General features: G+C 39.6%; 1 protein-coding gene across 26 annotated transcripts in view; it reads left to right on the forward strand.

The window, feature by feature from the left end:
• EPB41L2 (erythrocyte membrane protein band 4.1 like 2) overlaps window positions 1-22902 on the forward strand; it is a 128418-nt gene that overhangs the window by 54030 nt on the left and 51486 nt on the right. For all 26 annotated transcript variants that reach the window (XM_042795704.1, XM_032983126.2, XM_032983141.2 and 23 more), the window contains one exon: window positions 18669-18773. In XM_042795704.1, coding sequence (XP_042651638.1) covers window positions 18669-18773 — 105 coding nt within the window. The remainder of the gene's footprint in view (window positions 1-18668; window positions 18774-22902) is intronic.

The raw sequence follows: 22902 nt of genomic DNA on the forward strand, positions 1-22902 counted from the left end.
CAGTAACTAAATACTAAACCTTCTGTGGTCAATTAGTAGATAAAATACTATACAAATAATTTGTAACAGTGGTGTAACTAATGTAAGAGGACTTGGTATTTGACTTCAGATACTATATGCCTTAGATTCACTAGAATCCTAATAGATAATCTTGAAGTGGCTAGTTATGCCTTTTTTTTTTTTTTTTTTTTAGGAAAAAACTAGAAATTGACTGCTGCACTATTCGTAGTCCATAAATTGTTTTAGTCAGGAAAAACTACTTTTCCAGCTTGATCATCTTATTAGTAAACAGTTAATGGCAAAAGCCTGAAGATGCAGTTTGGAAATTAATGGGAAAAGGAAGGGTCAGGTTAGGGAACACTTAAACTAGAGATACAAGTCCCATAGGACGTTATGGAATGTACTTATGAGCGAATGGGGGAGGTTCCTGGGATTTGGGGGGTGGGAAAGCAAATGTCATTCCTGTTTTCAAGAAGGAAGATGTGGGAAATGTCAGGCTGATCAGCCTCACCTGAATCCTTGGGAAGGTTATGGTGCAAATAATCCTTTCCAGACTTCCACAGGACAAGAAGGTGTTTGGGAGTAGTCAGCATGGATTTACAAAGTGGAAACCATACCTTTTACAATGTGGTGACTGGCACTGTGGATATAATCTCAGCTTCAGCAAGGCTTTTAACTCTTTCCCATGATTGTTCTAAACAAACAGGTGATATCTGGGCTAGGTAAGTGGACAGTGAGGTGGACCTGAAACTGGCTCAACGGCTGGGTTCAGAAGGTTGTGATGAGCAGCCCAAAGTCCGGCTGGAGGCTGGTCACTAGTGCTATACTAAAGGCTTTGATACCAAGGCAATTGATGACCTGGATGGTGGCATGAAGTGTGTCCTCAGTAAGTTTGTAGATGATGATAAAACTAGGGAAGAGTGGCTGATATGTCAGAGGGACCTAGACAGGCTGGAGAAATGGGCAGATAGGACTCTTGTGAAGTTCCACAAAGAGAAATACAAAGTCCTACACCTGGGGAGGAACCAACCCCATGTACCAGTACAGTGGGACTGATTGGCTGGAAAGCAGCTTTGCAGAGAATGAACCGGAGGGGGTGGCATGTGTGTCCTAATGGACAAGTTGTCCATGGACCAGTAATGGGCCCTTGCAGCAAAGAAGATCAACAGGTTCCTGGCCTGCAGTAGGGAGAAAGTTGGCAGTAGGTTGAGGGAGATGGTCCTTCCCCTCTGCTCAGGATCTGGAGTGCTGGGTCCAGTTCTCAGCTGCCCAGTGCAAGAGAGACTTGGACATACTGAAGAAAGTCCAGCAAAGGACTGCAACACACTGATCAAAGGCTTTAAGCATCTACATAGGAGGAGAGACTGACAGAGGTGGAACTGTTCAGCCTGGAAAGGAGGAGGCTCAAGGGGGTTTTAGCACTGTGTACAAACACCTGGCTGAGTAATGAGTAAAGATGATGGAACCAGGCTTTTCTCAGTGGTGCCCAGTGATAGAATGAGAAGAAATGAGCACAAATTGAAATACGTTTCATTGAAATTCATTGAAACATGAATGTGAGAGTATATCAGTTGAGGGTGATCAAACAACAGAGGTGATTGCCTAGATAGACTGTGGAGTCACCACCCTTTGAAATATTCAAAATCTGACTAGACAAGGCCTTGACCAATCTGTTGTCATCAGGGATGCTAGACTAGATGACCTTCAGAGGTACCTTCAAACCTCAAATAATGTATGTAATTATACATAATCATAGATATATTTCACCATTGTAGGGGCATAATTCAGGAATTACTCTAAACATTATCTGTGTTATTAATTTAATTTAGGAAATTTAATTTTTATTTTTAATGCACATTACACACATACTCTGTCAATTAAAAACTGATGATAACAAGAATGGTATTAACTTTAAATTATTATTAAAGAAATAAAAGCAGTAGCATAGCTGTAAATCATGAAGTTGACTAATAAAGTAACAATCTCAGTGCCTATATCCAACTTCACCCAAAAACATTGCACTGATCCCTGGCTGACACTACCATCTTGACGTTTTGCAAGGAGCTATCTAATGTGCTAGCCTAGAACCCTTCTTCCCATACCTGGTCTTGGTGAATTGAAGCTCTGTTATGTTGGAGTGTTAACACCTACTGCCTGTTGTGGTGTGGCATGTCATTGAGGTGAAATGATGATTCTGACTTTAGTGAAGTATTAATCCTCATGCCAGCAATACTTATCTGTGCTTTACAATTTTCACTTTAAAAAGATACCTTGAAATAATTTGGAGTTTAGTGAAAAGGTACTATTGCTGAAAAAGTACAAATGGAGAAACAACATAACCCAGTTTAAAATATTTTTTGTATTTTTAAGTTAGAGTATGAAGAGAAACTCTATTTTTTCTTTTTTATGTCATCTTAGGTTCTCAAAATTAATAGTTTTGAATGTGGCCCTTTTAGAAGGGTGTTCACTTCTCATTTTTTTCACTTGCAGGAAAAAGCAGTTCTGTAAAATCTCATCGTTTTTCAAGTAAGACAATAAAACTCTAAATAATTAAGAACTTCCTTAGCCTTGTTCCACACTTGTACAGTTGGAAGACCGCACTTGAGACTTTATACTGTCTGGGAGTACAGATGAATTCAGGCATAATATCCCTATCAATCCCTATTAAACAGCTTCTAAATTAGCAGTTTTATTTTGTTACTGCTCATTGAATTCCATGATCTAGGCCAGTTGTTTAGTCTGACACCTATCTTTTTATTTCCATCTATTTTCCTTTATTTCAAAAAGTTATATTAGTATAAATTCAGGTGATACCTGTCTTCATGTGTCTCAGTTTTGAAAGTTTTTTTTTACTTTAATTTCCATTCTTTTTTCTGTCCATCTTGTTTTTATTTTTTCCTGAAAGAACAGAATATCCACTGACTATAGTCTGTGTGCTTGGGAAAAAATGCAATTTCAGTAGACCAGAAACTGCTCTCTAAGCCACTATCCATGTGGTAGTTAGATTTCTATCCTGCTTATATTTCCTTTTGCTTTGTGATCTTAATTTAGTTTTAAACATGTTTCTGGCTACATTTCTTCAGCTCTAGTGCTTTAAAACATCTCAATATACTTATTGTTTTATAACAAGGACTTTGAATTTTGGCCATTGAAAGAATTAAACGTCGTTTCATGGAACATCCTATACAAAAACAGTGCTTTTTTCTTCCCCTCCCCCCCTCCCCTGCATCATTGAAGGCTGGCTTTCTTCTTTAATTTGCAAAGTGACATGTTTGGTACAAATTAAATTAGGTCAAAGTTGCCTGGATATAGGAAGAATTTTTTCAAACATTAAAAAGAAATAGGTATTTTAATTCAGTGAAATGATAGTGAGCTTTTGTAGTCTATATAAAATATTTAGAAAAGAGGTTACAGTTTTTTAAGGTTGGTGTTTAACAAAAATTCATCTGGAATTAGATTTTTTTTTTTTTTTTTTACATGTGTTATCTCTGAGATTTAGACTAAGCAGCAAAAGCTTTATAGAGGTTGGTCTGGACCAGGCTCTCCATGCTTCAGTAAACATTTTTAAAAATGTAATACTATCCTGAGTTTGAGTGGTGGGGTTTTTAGTAGCAGGGGAGGGGGCTATAGGGGCGGCTCCCTGTGAGAAGCTTCTCGAAGCTCCCCCAGCTCCAAGTCAGCTCCACCTCTGCACCAAAACTGAGCCAATCAGCTGCACTTCTGTGATAACTTATTTAAGAAGGGACGTGGTGAGGAGGAGTCGGACTTGTGAGGAGGAATTGCAGCAGCTGCATGAACACCAAGATCAGTGGAGGAACGGAGGAAGAAAGGAGGGGGGAGGTGTGCTGGAGCAGAGACCCCCCTGTATCCTGTGGTGAGATAGCAGGGAGGCCCCCCCTGCCACCCATGGAGACCTGTGGTGGATCAGACAGTGATTTATGGCCTGTGTTTTTCACCTGGTTGATCAAGGTGCTGTTCCCGAAGAAGGCCGGGGTCTTGTGGGAAAAGGTAGCCCCTGCTGTTGAAGTTCAGTGCCGGGAGGATTGCAGCATGCGGGGGTGTCCCACGCCGGAGCAGCTCGGGAAGGGCTGCAGCCGTGGGAGGGACTCCAGTTGGAGAAAGTTGGTGACCCACACCAGAGCAATGTAAGGAAACACTGTGGCCTGTGGGAGGGACTAATGTCAGAGAAAGTTTGTGGAAGACTGTCTTTTGCTAGAGGGGAACCACGATGGAGAAGGGGGAAGAAGTTCCAGAAGCTCCCCCCACTGAAGCTGGAAGAAGCAGCAGCACTGACTGCACCCCCCATTCCCTGCCCCTGCGCCGCTGGGGGAGGAGGTAGAGATATCGGGAGCAGAGCTGAGCCCGGGAAGAAGGGAGGGGTGGGGGGGAGGTGTTCTCAAGATGTGGCAATGCTTCTCGCTGTCCCACTTTAAGTGTTTTTAGTGTCTGTAATAAATGTATGTTCTTTTTATCTTCCCCTAATGATTCTGCCTTTTGCTTGTGACCATAATGGGTGATCTCTCCCTCCCAGTCCAGTCCTATCTTGAACCCCAAGCCTGGCTCTCTGTCCCTTCTTATTGCTGGAGGAGAAGGGGGAGTGAGTGGCTGCGTGGTGGTTGGCTGCTGACCAGGCTCCAATCAAGACAAATATTTATCAAGTGGCAAAAGGATACCCTAACTTTCTGAAAATTTTCAGCTATATTCCTAAGTGCTTCAGTTCTATAACACTGTAGCTGAGATGGGTAGAGGGATTAATTTAAGTGAATGGACAAAGTCCTGTAATTGTCGTATGACTGAAGCCAGTTTTTGTATATTGAGATACCTCTTTTCTGTCCTGGTTACCACAGATTTGTTTTTGTAATAATAATCCCAATGTTGCTCAAGGATCTTATTGTTTTGGCAGTTGAGAGCTCTGTGATGACATGTATGGCAGTGGCTTTGTTGTGGACTGAGGGAGGGAAAAGAATTTTCAAGACAAGATTGAGAAAATTATGATCTTTAGTAAATGTTTGTTGGTCACATGAAGTAGGCTTAGTGTTTTGAGTGGATGGTGCTTGTATCTAAGACTTGATACGTTTTTGTGACCAAAGTCAAATGTTACCATTTTATCCTGTAGTGCCTCTCAGTCTGTTAAGTGTTCTGCAGCATCTGTGTTCAAAAACATCAAAAGTTGTATTTAAGTATGTGTATTATCGACACAGTTCGGCTCAAAGAGTTAAGTTGCTTCAAGAATCGCCTTCCCTTAATGCATTTTTTTACTGCTTTCCAGAAGTTTCAATGTTGCTAAATGTTGTGCTCCTGAGTGGACACAAGTTGCTGGCAAGATCCACTCACTTCATGTTCTTGTTCTATTTAATTAGGGTTGACCTTTCAGAATAATTATTTAGCATTTGAATTATCAAATCTGATAATTTAAACTGTCGCAGTTTCTTTGACTGTAATTCTTTACGGCAGCCAGTAACTATTTAATCCAGCTGAAACAGTTTTGCTCTCCTTTCCTGACTTTTCTTTCTTAGAAAAGATGTCAACATGAGAGTCCTTATGGGGAAAAAAGAATCAGGAACAGTATAAGCTTGTATTGCACTCTGAGTTAAGAGCATTTTTTAAAGCCCTGTCATCCCACTCAATAGCTTATATGTTCATGCATTTTTCTGGTATATTTGAACAGACAACATTATAGTTTTTCTTTACAAGTACTAATTTATTTTGGAACCATGAGAAGAGTGAAGACATTAATTGTTTCCAGAGACTGTGGAAAAGCTATTTTCTCAGCTTAACGATGGGCATTGCTTGTCCTATCATCCTCTGGCAGGGGTGGGGGGGGAAGTTGTTTACTATGCAAGAAAAAAAAAGACCAAACCTTACCTTTTTTCTTTTTTTCTTATGAGACAAGTAATAGTGATCGGTAGTATCATTTGAGGAAATATACTTTCCAGATCAAAGTTTATGCATTTCACCAGGTCTGTGGCTCTGTCCAATCTCCACACAGCCTTCCTGCTTCTATTATTTTATACATGTACCCGAGCTCCTTACTAATCTATGCACACGGTAAGCCTGGAAGAGGAAGTATTGGGACTCTGAAGAGCACACATAATAAATGTGAGAAGTGGGGGAGGATGGAAAATAAATTGCCTGCCAACCTCAGGTCCAGTTTACACATGAAACTACTCCAAGCCTCTTTTTTTTTGTGGTACTAGAGACTCAGAAGTTGTCTGAATACATTCCACATCTTCTTTTAAGATTTCTGTTACAGAGTTTCCTGATATCATCACTTGGAGAGAGTAATGAAGAAGCCCAGGAACTCTTTGGAAGTTCTGTCTTCAAACTGTTGCATCTTGGAGGGCTCTGTCGTGATCAGCTGTGTCGCATGCTAAGTGAGCCTTCCTTATGCCTTTGCTAACATATGCTTCTTAAAGTGGCTGGTGTTGCTTATTCTAACTTCTTATATTATTACGTATAAATAATGGTGAATTGCAAAAGTTTTACTTCAGAGATAATATTCGATATTGAAGCGTTTGACATTGAGTCGCTGAGACTGATATGCATCAGTGTTGTTTTTCTTGGAGTACTTAGCTTGGTTTATGCATGGAATATTGAATTATATACAGCAGAAATGGTATTTCCATGCAGTTGCCACTGCTTGCTCGTGGCATCATAGGAAATAATGTCTAAGGAGCTGCCAGTTCTTCACTGAGGAAAAAACTGGCTGCTAGTCTATCCACAGGTTAAGAAGCTGACTTTTTGTTGAGTGGCCTGATTTAGCTGCTTTAGGGTAAGAGTTCTGCACTTTAAAAGACAGTTTTGACTTTTAATATTAACACATAGTAGCATTAAATTTGGGGACAAAATATAGGTTTATCAGCAGATGATTCACATGAATCTCTTTTCCCAAGCATCTTCCTCCCCCACCCCAGCACAATTAGTCAGATTGACTTTTAAGGGTGAGAATAAGAGACATACAGTTTGCTGAGGTGAACATGAAGTATGTCTTTTACAGTAGCCAGTAGACAGGGACAGAAAGTAGATTGTGGTGTCTTGCTAGCTCTTCTGTTCTTTGATTTTTTTTTGTTTGTTTGGTTTGGTTTTGTAGCAGAGCAGCAATTATGAAGATATTCTGGGATTTGGTTTGCTCATGGAGTTCCACAAGTGCACTGTGAAATAACCAATGTAAAACTTTTTCATGTTTATACAGAAAAAATGGGAGTGCTCTAGGGCTTCTTATCCCTATCCCTTGTAAGCAAGAGTTAATACTACATTATCATCAACTGAAAAAGGCAGGGGTAGAAGTAGATTTTGCATAAGGGAATCATATATCATGTCAATCCAGGGTTTTTTTTTTTCTTGAATCTTCAGAAAGCTGTTGAGTTTTGGGAGCAAATTTGTATAAGGAACTCTGAATCTGTGTACTCTCTAAAAAAAAAAAAAAAAAAAAAGAAAATAAACCAGCACAAATTGCAATGCAATTATAAACTTCATTTTATCAGTACAGAATTTGCATGCATGTGCACTTTGTCCTAACTGGAATTATTTTGGTTTATTTTGAATGTATTAGGTACACATGCAACCTTAGCCTGTATTATATAAATAAAATTGGGATTTATTGCAGTTAAAATCTAGTTAAAATTAAATTTATATAACTTCTGCATAACAACATTTTCTCAGATTCTATATTGAGTCAAACCACTTGGGGAAAAAGAAAAAGAATATATTTATGTGACATGCAGAATGCGCTGAGAGGTATTTCAGAGTAAACAAAAACCGATTTCTGTGACAATGTTTCTGAAAGCTAATGCCTGTGTGTGTCCTCTCTGACATGTGTCACTTGTTGGAGAGTGCCACAGAATAAAAACTGATGGGAGATGGTCAGTTAGAAAAAAAAAATAGCTTGAACGTGTTGAGGTAGCAGGCTTATATATGACATTGTGTGGGGAAAAAAACTGGTTCACTCACAGCAAATCAGCATGTTTTTACTGTGATATAGAGACATCTTTTCAAAGGACTATAATTTGATACTGTTCTTTTTTAGTTCAGAATTTGACATCAAATATTGCTGTTAGGAATAGAGGTACCTTTTTACCTGTCTTGTTTCTTTGCCACTTGTATGTTTTGTATATTGATAATTACTTTAAGTTCTTTTTTGCAGTCACCTAGTGTTATTTGACAATGGAATTATTTCTTCATGCTTGTTTTTGCATGTCTTTCCCATTGCCCAGGGCATGCCTGACATGGTTGATGCTTGTCTTCCAACATAAAGCACATCTCAGATATTTCTCTTTTTTGAGGGTTACTTTGTAAATTAATTTATCACCTCTGAGAATAATCTGTTTGTTCTTTTGCCCTTAAAACTCTTTATTTTGCTTTTATAGGTCTTCTGACTGGTGTCAACTTGCTGGTTTGAACTTTAAGTCAATAATTCTTTCTCTATAGAACTGTTTAAACAGATATTTCAGCTTCTTTTGTGACTATTTTCCTCAGTTTTTTTCACATCTATCTTTGTACTTTTATTACTTTGTTTTTGTAGATGCAGATTTGAAGGACCTGGTTTAGAGTCTTTTTCTTGAGTACAGCTTCTCCAAATATGCTTGTCTGAATGTCACCGTAAATACAACTTTTAAGGTACTCCACTGTTGCCCAGAAAAGTTCATGACCTGTCAGCCTAATGAAGCTAAGCCCTGTACCAGGTGAAACCTACCCCTCAGTTCCTTGTAATTTGAATCTCTTACTGTAGTGTTTCATGGTCTTTGTTTTTTCCCAAAAATGAACTGTAGTCAGTTCTACCATCAGCATCTCTGCATTGGTGTCTTGGATATTTGATAAAATATGTCTCTGGTCTGTAAATGATTACTCTGTATCTTGGCTACTTGCTCTGAGGAATTAAAACCTTCTAAGTGGGAGTAGTGTTACAAACTTTGATACCAGCCACTCTTCAAACTTGCTTTACTTTGTTTTTTAGGAACCTGGAAAGTTTTATAAGGAAGCAAAATAACCTCCATTGAAATGTTACACTTAAGCCCTTTAACTTTTAGTCTAAAATGTATAAAGTTCCTTAAGTCTGTAGGTTCTATATTAACAAAATAGATTGCTGTTCTGTAGCTTTAAAGTAAAAAATGTCCAAAGGTATTTAGGAAACTTCTGAAATATGTCATGAAATAATACTGTATGGAATTACTATACTAAAGATGATGAGTTGTATACACAATCTGTACATGCATAGAGCATAAGCAATTAATTTATTTAAGAGTTACAGTAGTTTTAATGTTAAAGATAATGTCCATGTAGCCTCAGAGTCTTCAGTGTAATGTATGAATACCTGGAGAGGAAGAAAGAGGGAGAAACTGTTGTTTGAATAGTTCTGGAGAAGCATGACTTATAACAACTTTCACAACTTTGTTACCTCTTATTACTTTCTTTAAAGAGAGTACAGTTTACTTACAGGGAGAATAACACATAAGTGTATCAAAGAGACTTGTCAAAGTATGTGAGGATGGAAGATAATTGAGTGGCATTTGCCAAAAATTATGAATGACTGTGTCTGTGCTTACTTGAAATGACAGAACCATATGAAAGGATAAAAGAAATTAGATTCATGATTCAATAGTGTAATATTTGTGAGATGTAATGGCAGTTGAGCTTTATTAGATTGAGTGAGCAGACTGTTGAAATGTTTGAGAATTAATTTCTAGAAGCAATTTTTAATTTCTTTTAGCACAGTGCAAATGACATAATTTTGACCTACTCTTCCTGATAATTGACATCTGTGGGAGCAGATGTGTAGGTTATTTATCTTTTAGAGTAATCTACATGTGCCTCTTGCTTTCATGAGGGGGGAAAAATCAACTTGCTTTTTGTGGTTTCTTAGGTAGCTGAGGAATTTTTATCATTAAAATCAGGATCTGCAATAAAGACTTGTTCATATTCTGTGCTTTAATTATAATCTGGGTTTTAATAGAGGATAACACAGTTTAAACAAAGAAGTACTAACTGCATAATGATTACTAGTTAGAAGCAAATAAAGATCCTGTTGGGTTTGTTTACTGCATTCAGTCAGTGGTCTAATTAAATATTTGTAACAAAAGGCATTTAAAGGATGCCAGCATTGACCGTATTTTATGCACGTATGAACATGTGAAATGTATTGGAGTTGACGTAGAACCTATGGTTACTTACAGTTTGCTAATGTAAAGTAAAAATATGTTTGCTTAATGTATAATCAAGATCAGTTTTTAACCCTGAATTCAGAAAAGTCTGAATGAACTTGATACAGAACAGATGTTTAATTGTAGTTGAGTTTTGATTTGAAAATTAAAAATTTCCTGACTGCTCGGATGTGTAGACTAGTGTTTGAATAAACCTAAGTGGTCTGCTTAAAGTATGACATCTGTTATCTAGAAAAAGAAAAATAGGGATGACATTAAATTTGACACATTTTTAAAATATTGGTCCAGATTCAACAGACAGCACTGAAAATAATGTTTATGCATGAAGCCATCTCAAAGCCAAAAGATGCTCTCTTCATCTTTGCAAAGTTCATGCAGAGGGGACCAAACCCCTTTCTTTCACCTCTGGCATCCTCACAACCAAATGTGAATGTATATGGTATAAATGCCCTTATTGTGTAGTCTGAATGTACATGCCAATATTGGCACCAACGTACAAAAAGTCAAGAATAGTACCTTCTTACTCTTTCAGTACTCAGAATACTAAATCCCGAAGGAAGAGGGGATTTGCCAGGGTTTTAGATAAGATCTGAACATCTTCCCACAAATGAAAGTAGACAAATAACTCTCAGGTTAAAGTCACAAATGAGCTCGGAAAGTTTTACCCTGTGGCTGTAGTGAGTTTGTATCCTGTATAAACACTGCCAACTGCACAGCTTGGTTTTGGTGAGAAAAGGGGATGTCACGGTGATAGCAGCAATGGGCTGTTTCTGCAGTTTGGAAGAGTCATTGTTTGCCTTGCTGTGCTTTGGTCACAGATGCAAATGTTCTAGGTCTGAAAATGACCAACCTTTTTGCCACACCAGTGTAACTTCTGCTCACTTGTTTTTTAAAGCCTGTGTTAATTCCATGGCAGTCTGTTGGCACCGTTCATCCCAACCTATGGCTCTGGTTACGCTCTGGCTTTCCTCCAGGCTGCAGCTGCCAAAATCACCCCCCTTAAGCCTCCAGAAAATGGTTTATGTCCAGCCAGATCAAGTCCCTGGTACTCTTGGCTGTGTGTCAGTGATGGATGTAAGCTCTAGTGTGGAAAGGGGATGGCTGGTAACGGTGGTCTCTGGGCTGCAGGATTGGTTTCTGTGATGGCCTGAGAGAGGAGTAACAGCACTAGATTTGTCCTTGGGGGATGAACGGCAGAGGCTTCCATGTCAGTGCCTGTCAGCTGTGCCCAGTGCATGGCCACCAAGGGCAGGGACGGCCTCCTGGGCACAGGGACTGTCTTGGGGCCAGCGCCCCAAAGGCCTTCCTCCAAAGGATGGTAGGTGGAGGGGCAGGGCTGTGGAGGGTCCCATCACCCCCATGTCACAGTGTCACCACCCAGCAACACAGCAGTGTCAATGCCCCAGGACAGGATAAAGGGGGCATCCTCCTGTGTCTTGCTGCCATCCTGCCTGGCTTCACAGCTGCTTGAGGACATCCAAGAGGAAGTTCCTGAGGAGCTGGTGGAACTACTTGGAGGAGGGAACTGAGGGAGGAGAAGATTGGAGGCTGGGCAAGGCAGCTGGAGGTTCTCCGCTGCAAGGCTAGCTCCTAGCGGTGCCATGTTCAAAGCTTATCTGATGGACTGAAATCCTGTCTCAGCCTTTGGGGAACAGACACCAGCTCCTCAGGAGATGAGAATAACCACCAACACCTAGAGGTACCTGAGGCTATCAGGCCTGTCAGCTGGATAGCAGTGGCAAGACCAAGGGAATGCTTCTTGAGGAGCACTGCAGAGCTCACTGTCCTCATCCTCTGCAGAGCCAGGGGCTGCAGCTGTAAGAAAATGGGATGCATAGGTGTTGCAAGGGATACCAGCACTTTGGAGCACCCACTGGTGTCCTTCTGAATGTGGGAAGGATTCTTGCCCCTGAGGTCAGTCGGGCTGTGGGCATTTTGCTGCCCTTTGAAGCCCATGAGATGGCTCCAGGTTGAGGGAGAATAGGGGTTGGACATCTCCTGGGAGGCCTGACCAGCCTGTAGGATGAGGAGGCAGGTCTTGGCTCAGATGCTCAGGGAATAGCTGATCACCAGCTCTGGCATCAGGAAGGAATTTTTCCTGGGGACAGATTGGCACTGGTCTCCTTGGGTTTTTTGCCTTCCTGTGCAGCACTGAGCATGAGCCCTTGTCAGGGTGCCTTGGGCTGGTTTTTGCTATGTTATTGCCTGCTGCTCATGCACAGTGAAGAGGGCCTCTTATGCCCTGCAGCTGAGGGGAGCAAGGCTTTTTTTTTTTCCCCCAGGGTGGTCTAGCAATGGTCTCCAGGGGTTTTTTGCCTTTCTCTACAGCATTGAGCACTGCCGCTTGCCAGGGCTCCTTTGGGCCATTTAGGCTAGATTCTTGCCTGCTGCTCTTGAGCCTCCAAGATGTCACTCATGCTCTGGCTCTCTTCAGCATTCTTTGCCACTGCAAGTTTGTAACACGAGCGAGCTCTGCTCTTCTCTTGGCTGCCTTTCCCCAGGTGTTCTTGCTTGTACAAAACAGCCTGTGCTTGGAAGGGCTCCAGGCTTGCTGCACCATCAGGAGCTGCCCCTTTTTACTTCTCCCTGCCTGCAGTACAAGAGTGGGACAGGTGCCAGAGTGCTTTTCATGCATCACTTGCCAAGAAGTACAGCAGAACAATTTTTTGCAGCCAAAAAGTATGCTTGTCATCAATATCTGTCATACGTTTGAAAATACCCCAGGGTACCACACACCTCTTCTTCTTTTGTTTGTGATGGGTACTGATTCTCAATCTTCAAGTTCTCATTCCTCAGGAAACGGGGACTGCTTGGCCTGTGTTCCTGCTTCTACTTCCTATGGCTTGCTTTGCCAGATAGCAGGGGCGATTTTTTTCTACACTAAACCGAAGAATACATCAGCCTGTTCCTGGCTACACATCAGCATTGTGTTAATGCTACTGAGCATAGGCTTTTAAACAGATTTAGGAAAATAAAATAAATAAAATCAAATCCAATTTCTACTTGCAACCTTTATGATATGAAAAACCCCTGGCACTTCAGGCAAATGAGTCTCATCATTATTCAGCTCACGGTAAGCGCAGGGAATAGAATAGTTGTGCTATGTTATGCAGATAGTTATGCATGACAAACTGTGACCTAGGTCTGAGGGGTCCATCCAGAAATGCAGCTCTCTGCAGTGCAGGTCCTGGGTCCATCTAGGAGGCAGGGTCAGAGACATGCACACCCACAACATTGCTGAGGCAGGGTCCGTAGGTCACAGGCTGGGCTGAGACGTCCCCTGGGCCCTTAGCAGGAGACAGTGTGGGTGGAGGTCTCAGGGGAGATGGCTCCCAACCATTGAGGCCTGGGAGTGCCTTAGGGACCCTGGCAGAAGTAGACTTGCACTGCTCGTGTGCTCTCCTTTAGACAGTTACGGTTGGCTGCTTTGGAGATTGAGTATTGGGCTAGATGGACCTTCATTCTGATGAATATTATTGTTCTCAGGCTCTTTTGTTTTATTATGTTTTTCCGAGGGAAACAGCTCAGGCATTTCTAAAAATGAGTACGAGGAGGTAAAAAAAAAATCCACGGAGAAATAACAGGTATTTCTCACCTCAGAAAGGTTTAGCAACCATTTAGTTCAGGAGTAGGTCCTGCTTCAGATTGAGGGCTTAATCTTTGAGCCTTACTAGTGTCAGAGATGTGGGGTTTTGCTACCCTGTGGGAGCCCAGGTAAACTGAATGAACACAGAAGACTTTCAAAAACTATACTTCACATGTACTTTTTTCAAGTTTGTTCAGATGGTTAAATTAGCTCAAGATGATCCACAGCTTTTACTCCCATCAGAAAGTACATGCCTACTTCCAATTAAGAGTCACATCCAGTGCCTAGCCTGGGACACGATTCAATCCCTTCTGCTAGGGCAGGGCTGGGAAGAAATGTCATCGGAGATTTCCCCAGCATGCACTGCTAGGGAAAGGAGGAGATAGGAAGAAGAATAGAGTACAATAGAATATAATATTTTTCAGTTGGAAGAGACCTATGACCTTGTCCAACTGTCTGATCACTTCAGGGCTGACCAAAAATTAAAGCATGCTATTAAGGACATCATTCAAATATCTCTTAAACACTAACAGGCTTGGGGCATTGACCACCTCTCTAGGAAGCCTGTTCCAGTGTTTGACCACCCTCTCAGTAAAGAAACGCTTCTCTCTGGCCACTCTAAACCTCCTCTGGTGTGGCTTTGAACCATTCCCACGCACCCTATCACTGGCTCTCAGGGAGACGAGATCAGCACCTCCCTCTCCTCATCCCCTCCTCAGGAAGCTGCAGAGAGCAATGAGGTCGCCCCTCAGCCTCCTCCTCTCCAAACTAGAGAAGCCCAAAGTCCTCAGCTGCTCCTCACAGGACATGGCTTCCAGCCCCTTCACCAGCTTTACTGTCCTCCCAGAGGCATTCAAGGACCATCACATCCTTCTTAAACTGGGGGGCTGAGAACCACTCACAGTACTCAAGGTGAAGCTGCACCAACGCTGAATACAGTGGTATAATCACCTCTTGTGACCAGCTGGTTATGCTGTGTTTGATGTACCCCAGGATTTGGTTTGCCTGCTGGGCTGCCAGGGCTCACTGCTGACTCCTGCTTCTGACCAGCACCCCCAGATCCCTTTCTGCAGGGCTGCTTTCCGGCCACCCCTCTGCCAATTTGTACTTGTGCCCGGCCTTGTTCCATCCCAGGTGCAGGATCTGGAATTTGTTAAATTTCATGCCACTGATGATTACCTGATCCTCTGATCTATCTAAGTCACTCTGCAAGGCCTCCTGTCCTGTGGGAGAGTCAACAGCACCTCCCGGTTTGGTGTCATCAGCAAACTTGCTAATGGTGCATTCAACTCTTTCATCCAGATCACGGATAAAAATACTGAATAGAACTGGTAGCCACGAGGAACACCGCTAGTGTTTATATTGCATTTGTAGCTGGCAACTCTTTTATAGTCAAACAGATCCATAACGTCCTATTCCAATTCCTAACTGCATAGAAATTTCCATTCTGTATGTCTGCTACAATTTCTTTGCTCTGGTTTGGTCTTCTTGTGAAAAGGGGGCAAAGGACAGAAATCTTGTTACCCCTGGTTTTGTGAGGTGGTTGTATTACGAGGTGGCATCCGCCGTATCTAAATACGGACTTGGAATTGGTACTAGAATAACCTTGGTTACATATATTCTGTGTTCTCACTTTAAAAAATGCGTAACTTGGGGGCAGTACAGAATACTGCTGTTATGAATATTGTCATGTTTTAAATGACTGGGTCTGCAAGCCTGTCCTCGCTTCTTACCCTCTTTGTATTGATGTACTGAATATGCTCCCCTGCTTGTGGGGGCTGAGTATGGACTTAGAGTTTTACTGCAATTTCAGCAGTAGAATCTGGAATCGGGAGATTTCCTTGTTTTCAGTGCTAATGTTTGTTGTGCTATATGTACATATATATGTGTGTATATACCTATACATAAATGCATATCTGTGCATACATATATAAGGTTATCAATTATCACTTTACACAATGGTTGTGACGGTCACTTGACACCTCAACCAACTGGTAGAAAAAAAAGAATCCAGTTCAAAGAGTAGTATCAAACTGAGCAAACCATGATGCTGCCTTCTTAGAGTCCCCTGCTCTTCTATTAAAAAGTTTCTAACTTCTGAAATGACTGGATCACAACAGCTGTCTTCTCTATGTAACTTCAGTTCTTGTTTAGGGATACTCTTCTAGGAGCATGGGGTTTTCCAGAAAAATCATGTGTTATCATATAATTTAAACTGTGTAGTAATACTTGTCCCCAGAGAGATTACAAAGAAATTGCACTTGACAAGTTTACTTTTACAAAGTAAATACTTATGCAGATTGTTAAAATTATATCATAGTATTAAAGAAAAACACCAAAACAAACAAACAAAAAAGAACAAACAAAAAAACCCACATGAACAAAAAAAGCAACCTAGGAGTCTTCTAATTTTACACGTAGGATTTTATAATGAGAACCATTGCTGATACTGAGGGGCTTCTTATGCTTTTGAATCCACAACAGAGCTCGATAAATATCACTTTCTGATGCTATAACTTCTTTGTATTGTGCTTCTGTCTAGAATGTAGACTAACATAACTTGGCTTTCACAGCATGGTGGTGTTTCTCCTTATGTGGAAAAGCTATAAAGTTACAAAAAGATCTTTAACGACACAGTGGATATTGCCAGTGTATCCAAGTTTTGTGTTGACTATGATTTCCTCAGAAATTGTGCAGTATTTTACTGTTACACTGGCAATGCATCTCCTGTAAATTTGGCTGCTTTATATTTCTGTATGTCAAAGACTTGATATGAACTGTGAGTTTTAGTTTATGAACTTTATAAAAAGCTACGTAATTAGCAACTGACTCCAGATACACACTTAATGATAACATATATTATTTCTGCACTAATCTGTAGATTTTGTTTCCTGAAATATGTATACCTGGAACTTGCCTGTGCAAGGTGTTATCACTGACGTGCACAATGATTTAGGGAGAAAAGTGATATCTGTCACATGCATCTAAGCAGGCTACGATTCTTCAGACCCTCTCTTGCTTATAGTTTTTCTGCTTTTGATTTATCTCTTCTCTGTATTGCTGATTTTTTTATTAAGCTGAAGGTAGAGCAGTCAAGAAAACTAAGTGGTTACTTCAGACTCTTAGGGTAGATAGTCATCTGTGTTTCTGAAGAGTAAAATTTTTGAAAGTATTCAGCAGACTTCCAGCTCTCTATTTCAAAAGTGACTCTGACTTCTAAGTTCCACTGCCTTGCTGTGATGCTTGTGCTACTGAATGTGCTCATTTTACAAGTTTGTTTCTTTGAAAATTTTCACATCTTTGGGACTATAATGTCTGCTGAACAATGCGATCTTGAATAAATAAAGCTTTGGATTCTTGGGGAATAAAACAACAATGCCTTCACTATTTGCTCAGTGCATACCTTCTTTTCTCCCCCCTCCCAGCTACAGTGTTTTGTGCCGTGGAGCTGAGCCGCCGGCAAGTGCCGCGCTGGGGCATATTGTGAGCACGCTGCCGCTGTCTGCGGGGACAATGGCTGCAGTGTCACGAGGGCCTACACAGGGGCGGTTGGTGGCGTTTCTGTGGAATTGCAGTGGTGTGTGGCATCTACGGAAATCTGTAGGATAAGCAAATGTAAAAATTCCTTTAAGCTGCCAAGCCTCTGAAAATGCCGTGTTGTGGCTTCATTGATAAATGCCACAAATAGCAGAACCATCATGAAGGACTCGCTTCAAACAGGGAGACTGCGTGCCATTCATGTTAAAACTTTAACTGTGGAAAGAAATTCTCATCTTCCCCACCCCTGAGTATGTGTTGTGAGTTGTCTGCTCTCAAACTTTGTCTCCTGTCAGCTGCCATCTCCAGTACAACAAATCTTTTCCCTGAAACCTAGCACACAGAAGTAGGGCCGGGGTCTGCTTTTCATGACTAGAACTAGGGTGATACGTTTACATTTCCAGTTCCAGGTACAAGAAGAACAGATAAAACTTCAGGACTAATGACCATTTGTTTAAGCTGTAGTAGTGCTGAACTACAGCAAGCACTTTTTAAGAGTGTGTTAAAATGATGATCAGTCTTTGATTACTATTATAGAGTAGCAGACTATGATACTGAAACTCACCTCAAATAAAAATGGGATCTTTGTTATTTTTTTTTCTTGGTTACTGACTTCCACAAATACTGTTTTTAGGAAGAATAAACTTCTTTAAGACTAGTTTTTATTTTTGGGTTAAGAATGGATTTGTTGGGTACTGCGAGAGTTCATAAATCTGCTGATAGAAGGCAGCCCTCTTATTTTCTGCACCGCGAAACTTCTGTAGTATGGACGGCTAGACATGTTGCTTATGTTCTGCTTACCCTTGTATGCTACTTCTGCTGGTCTGATCACCAACTTTTAGTGGTTTGTTTGTTCTTTTTGCCTCTTGAAGATGATAATGTGCTTTATTTTTCTTGTGAGTTCATATCATGTGATTCATAGAAATCATTGAGATGTATGCCAAAATGCTGGAAGTGCAGAAGTTAACACTGTAGAAAGTATATTAACTTATAGAGATAATTATATAGAAAAGTTGGCTCACATGAAGAAGTCTTCAGTTATTTTAAAAATAAAGATCCAGAAAAACTAAGAACTATTTAGTGACACTTAATGATGTAAAATATTTAAATGATTTTAGGTAATGAATTTTCCTTCTGCATTCAAGTCAATTTCTTTGATGAATTTAAAAAAATTGATATGTATTTTTGTCAGTGATATCTGTAGGTTTCAAAATGTGATGAACAGTGTATCATAAGAAAGCTACAGCTTCATAATCTATTTTATTGATACTTGACATTTTCCTGACTGATACCATCAAATGACAGTACCTGTAATTAAGAATTTTACAGATTTACTGATAGTACTTTTCTCCCTTTTTCTTCTTTTTTCCTTTTTATTTTTTTATCAGAAAAGAGCAAAAGGCCAAGTGCTGTTTGACAAAGTGTGTGAACATCTCAATTTACTGGAAAAGGACTATTTTGGGCTATTGTTTTATGAGAATTCAGAACAGAAGGTAAGCCTGTATGAGGGTTTTGTTTTTCTACATTGCTACTGACTTCAGTACTTTAATGAGGTATGTTGTATTCAATGTATGCCATTACAAACATTTGAGTAAACTGTTGCAAAATGTCAATTCTAGTTTGCTGTAAACTTGCAATATGAGCAAGATACTGATGTATATGTTAATACCTAACAAAGTGCCCATTTATAATTTAGAGCGAGGGATGTTTAAAATAACTACATTTTTGAGAAGACTAATTAAGTAATTGCTAGGATTTATAGTAAAATAGTACAGTAAAACAGTATGCTGCTATCCCTGCAAGTGAAGATAAGAAATTTTAACTGATATCTTTGCCTCAGCGTTCTGATAACTACCCAAATTTCTGAAAACTTTATTTAATTTTTTTTTAAAAAACAAGCAAAACTTTGAATGATAAATAATAAAAAAATAGTTGATATTCTACCTGACTTTCCAATAATTTTGCTGCCTTTTCTCATGTATGTTCAATAATGCTTTGAAAAGGAACGAGAAGGAAATCTTGCCCCTAAGTCTGTTACTACTAGGCCTTTGAATTCCTTTTTATTTATTTTAAGCTTTAAAGAAAATGTTGGCATTTCTAAAGATGAAACTGGAGATAGCCCATCACCAGTATTGGATGCTAATTTTAAAAATGAATGGTGTTTTGATATGACTACCTTCAAAAAGATCTCATACATACTATTTGGTAACTTTGTTTTCTTTTGAACTTGCTTATGTGTTGGATGATTGAGCACATCTAGATTGCTGAGCTGAGAAAAATTTTAAATCTGTCTGTGGCATGCATTCCACTAATTATCAAAAGCCAACTTAGTTTTTCCCAGCATCTGAACATTTACAGGTTGTTACAGACCAGCTATTGCTTTGTCCATGAACTAAAGATATACCTGTGGTCATCTTTTCCCTCATATAGTAAATAGACTAATTAGAAATTGATATGGAAAAAATTGTATTTCTTTTTAATCTCTGTATTTGTAGCAGGAAACACCATTGCATGTGTACTATACTTAGTCTAGAAGCTTCTGCTTTCTTTCTGTCATCTTTCTCATCCCACTATTGTGTTTGAAATGAAGTCTGATCTAGTGGTCTGAATAAATCTGAATTTCTGACCACTTCCATTCAAATACAGATGTTTTCTAGAGTTATTTGCTTTGCTGAAAGGCTTTCTGTGAAGCATTGGGCAAAATACTCAATCCCTCTGTGTAAAAGATCCCCATACATAAAATGAGCATGATGTTTTGGGGTTGGTTTTTCTTTTGATATTTTATTTTTGTTCTTTATTTGTTAAACCATTTATAGAAATGAGATCTTCTCTGGTGTAACAATTAAGAGCATCTCAGTAGATCTTCTGAGTAATATCGTCATTTTAATTATCATTTGTTACTATCACATGTTGTCCCTTTATTTGTGCTAGTCATTATTGGAAATCTATACCGTACACACACAGCAAAATAACATAAAACAGCAGTCTGATCTCTGGCAAGAAAGGAAAGGTCTAATAACAGGCCTAGTATCCTTGAACTACACCAGGAAGTAGCTCAGTTGAGTAGATCCTAGGAGGTAGAATAGGGAGCCTTTGGCTTTTGAAAGTAGAGCAGAAAAGTTGGGCTTGGTGTAAAGTTACATTGTTGTTGTTTTGTTCTTTTTTTTTTTTTTTTTTCCTTTTTAATGTGCTTCTAGTTGGTCTAAGAGATTAAAGAGTTTTCTTGGTATTCCTCAGTCATGTGAATGGAGGAACAGAGTGCCACACCTTAAAAAGAGGCCATCTTTTTTTTTTTTTCATATGTCTTTATCCTTGGAGAGATTAGAAACTTGACTGGATATGAGCCTGGGCAACCTGATGCTAATTCAGAGCTGGCTCTGCCTTGAAACACAGTTGGACCAGCTATTCAGCCTGAATGAGTCCTTGAGCTCCCTATCAATTGACTATGGAGGTGCTACTGTAGCAACACTCATAAATGAGGTATTTACATAAATTAAGAGAGAAATATCTGGATAATGGGATCCCTGTGTTTCAATTATTTATATGCCCAGACTAAGTGTAGCACTCTATTCAAAAGATGGGTAGACCACTTGTCACCTGAATTACAGACAGCAGCGGGCTTTTATTTAAAAACTTCTGGAGAATTCCGGTCCAATTTGTTATGAAGACTAAAAAATGACAGTTGTTGGATGTTGTCTTCTGTCTTCTTCATACAAGTAAGTTCTTAGTGTTATCTGGAGAAACTTAAAAAGGAGTCTTCCCTATCAGATTTGCATTTCCCACCTCCTACTTTCTATTACAGGATTAAGTTTAATTTATGGTGAACTGCAGGAACTACAAGATTTTGAATGCCAGTGAGTAACTGTGAAGGAGGGGTTTACTTTAGATATTTCCTGTCTGGATAGCCCATATGCTGTACATTGAACCCAAAGTGCCATTGTGTAGATGGTACTATGTCTCTGGCGCAGCTCTAAATTGTGATTACCAGGTGAGTGGGAATACCCAGATTTTCAAAGAATAATTTGAAAACGTGGGCTTTGGCATGAACTAGTCACTTGGCTAAGTGCTCACAGTCCTTTATGGATTGGATAGTCTGTACTGTAACGTGCACATTTAGATAGGCTTGCTTATTTTTACTGCTGTTGTCACTCGGGTTCTAATTCAAAGCTACAGCTTTTGTACAACACCGTGTTCGGAAGTTCTTATACCAGTTATGGTATGAACATACCCTGATAATGTGAAGGGTAGCTACTGCAGTGTGGTAATGCAGCAAAATTACTGGTTGTGTGCTGAGAAAGTTCCCCCCTCCCCAATTGCCATTACTATCATGCTGTTAAGTTTGAAACTATATAGCTGCACAGAATGTGCTTGGTAAGATTGTAGCACTCTGTTATTAAAGGAATTTTTTTAAAATACATGAAGACTGTTTAAATTGTTTTCAGTATGTTAAATATTTGTCATATGTTCTTAATGAATGCTTCTGTCTTAACGCTCTTAAGTGTCTCAACTTCTAAAATTCTTTTAAGGAAAAAAAAAAACCAAAACATTTTATGTTTTGATTTAATTAATAGAAGAAAGTGTTGGGATCTGATCAGCTGTGTTCAGCAACAGCTGCCATAGAAAGCTTAGGGACTTCAAACTTTTACTGTTTTTAGGGCCTTCTCTTTTGTTCACTTCTGTTGTAAGTTTGAAGTCTTTTTTCAACTCAGTACCAGTTCTTTCTGATGCATTTTTTCCCCTGTTATGACTATTGCCTCTTCAGATTAAAATGCCACAAATCTCCGATTTCCGGGCCAGTCAGTAAGTACTAAATGCTGAATGATTTGTTTTTCTCATTCTTGTGCACACATCACAGCCACCCATTTATGACCCAGATGCTGAACTTGGTGGCAGCTGTGGGGTGTGGAAGCTGAATGCCAGGCACTCTTTTGAATTAGAGCTGCTCCCTAATGCACCATCGGGGTACCATTGGAGGAAGAGTCCCATTAACTTTTCTCTATGGGCATTCTGTGCAGCTGAGAGGGATGTTATATCTTCAAATCAGACTGATTTTTGTTAGCTTTAATACACATTTTAAAATTATTTAGGTCAAATTACTCATTAATGATTTCTTTTGTTGTTTTGCAAATGTTAAATTTCTTGGTCTAAAGTTTAGTTAGTGATTTCATTGCATTACACCCTCAAAAGTTCATGAATGCTCCATTCACACTGTAATTTGCAGAAGTGTTAGAAAGCTTCTGCTCTTATGTTCTGGGTACCAGCTAGAAATGCTCCTTTTCTGGATTTGTACAAAATACTTTTGTACTGGTAGAGAACATTTGGTTGTTCTTTGACAATTCACTACTTTGTCTCATCTATAACCTTAAAACTCACAAATTAAACAAATAGATTTCTGCCTAATGGAGCAAAGTAGTGTGTACACAGTTTTTCTTTTGTTTTGAAAGACAGACCTGTCTGTTCTGCATTAAGAGGTCTATTTCAGGGTGGATTCTTTCAGTAGCATTTGTTTTATCCATAACAAAAGGCACAGATGCAAAAAACCTCACCCCTGTAATTATACATATAAATGGAATATAAGCATCAGCTTTTATTTGGCAGAACAGTAATGAAAGTTGGTGACAA

Source organism: Tyto alba, unplaced genomic scaffold (assembly GCF_018691265.1).
Source record: "Tyto alba isolate M040663 unplaced genomic scaffold, T.alba_DEE_v4.0 Super-Scaffold_22, whole genome shotgun sequence".
Lineage (NCBI taxonomy): Eukaryota > Metazoa > Chordata > Aves > Strigiformes > Tytonidae > Tyto > Tyto alba.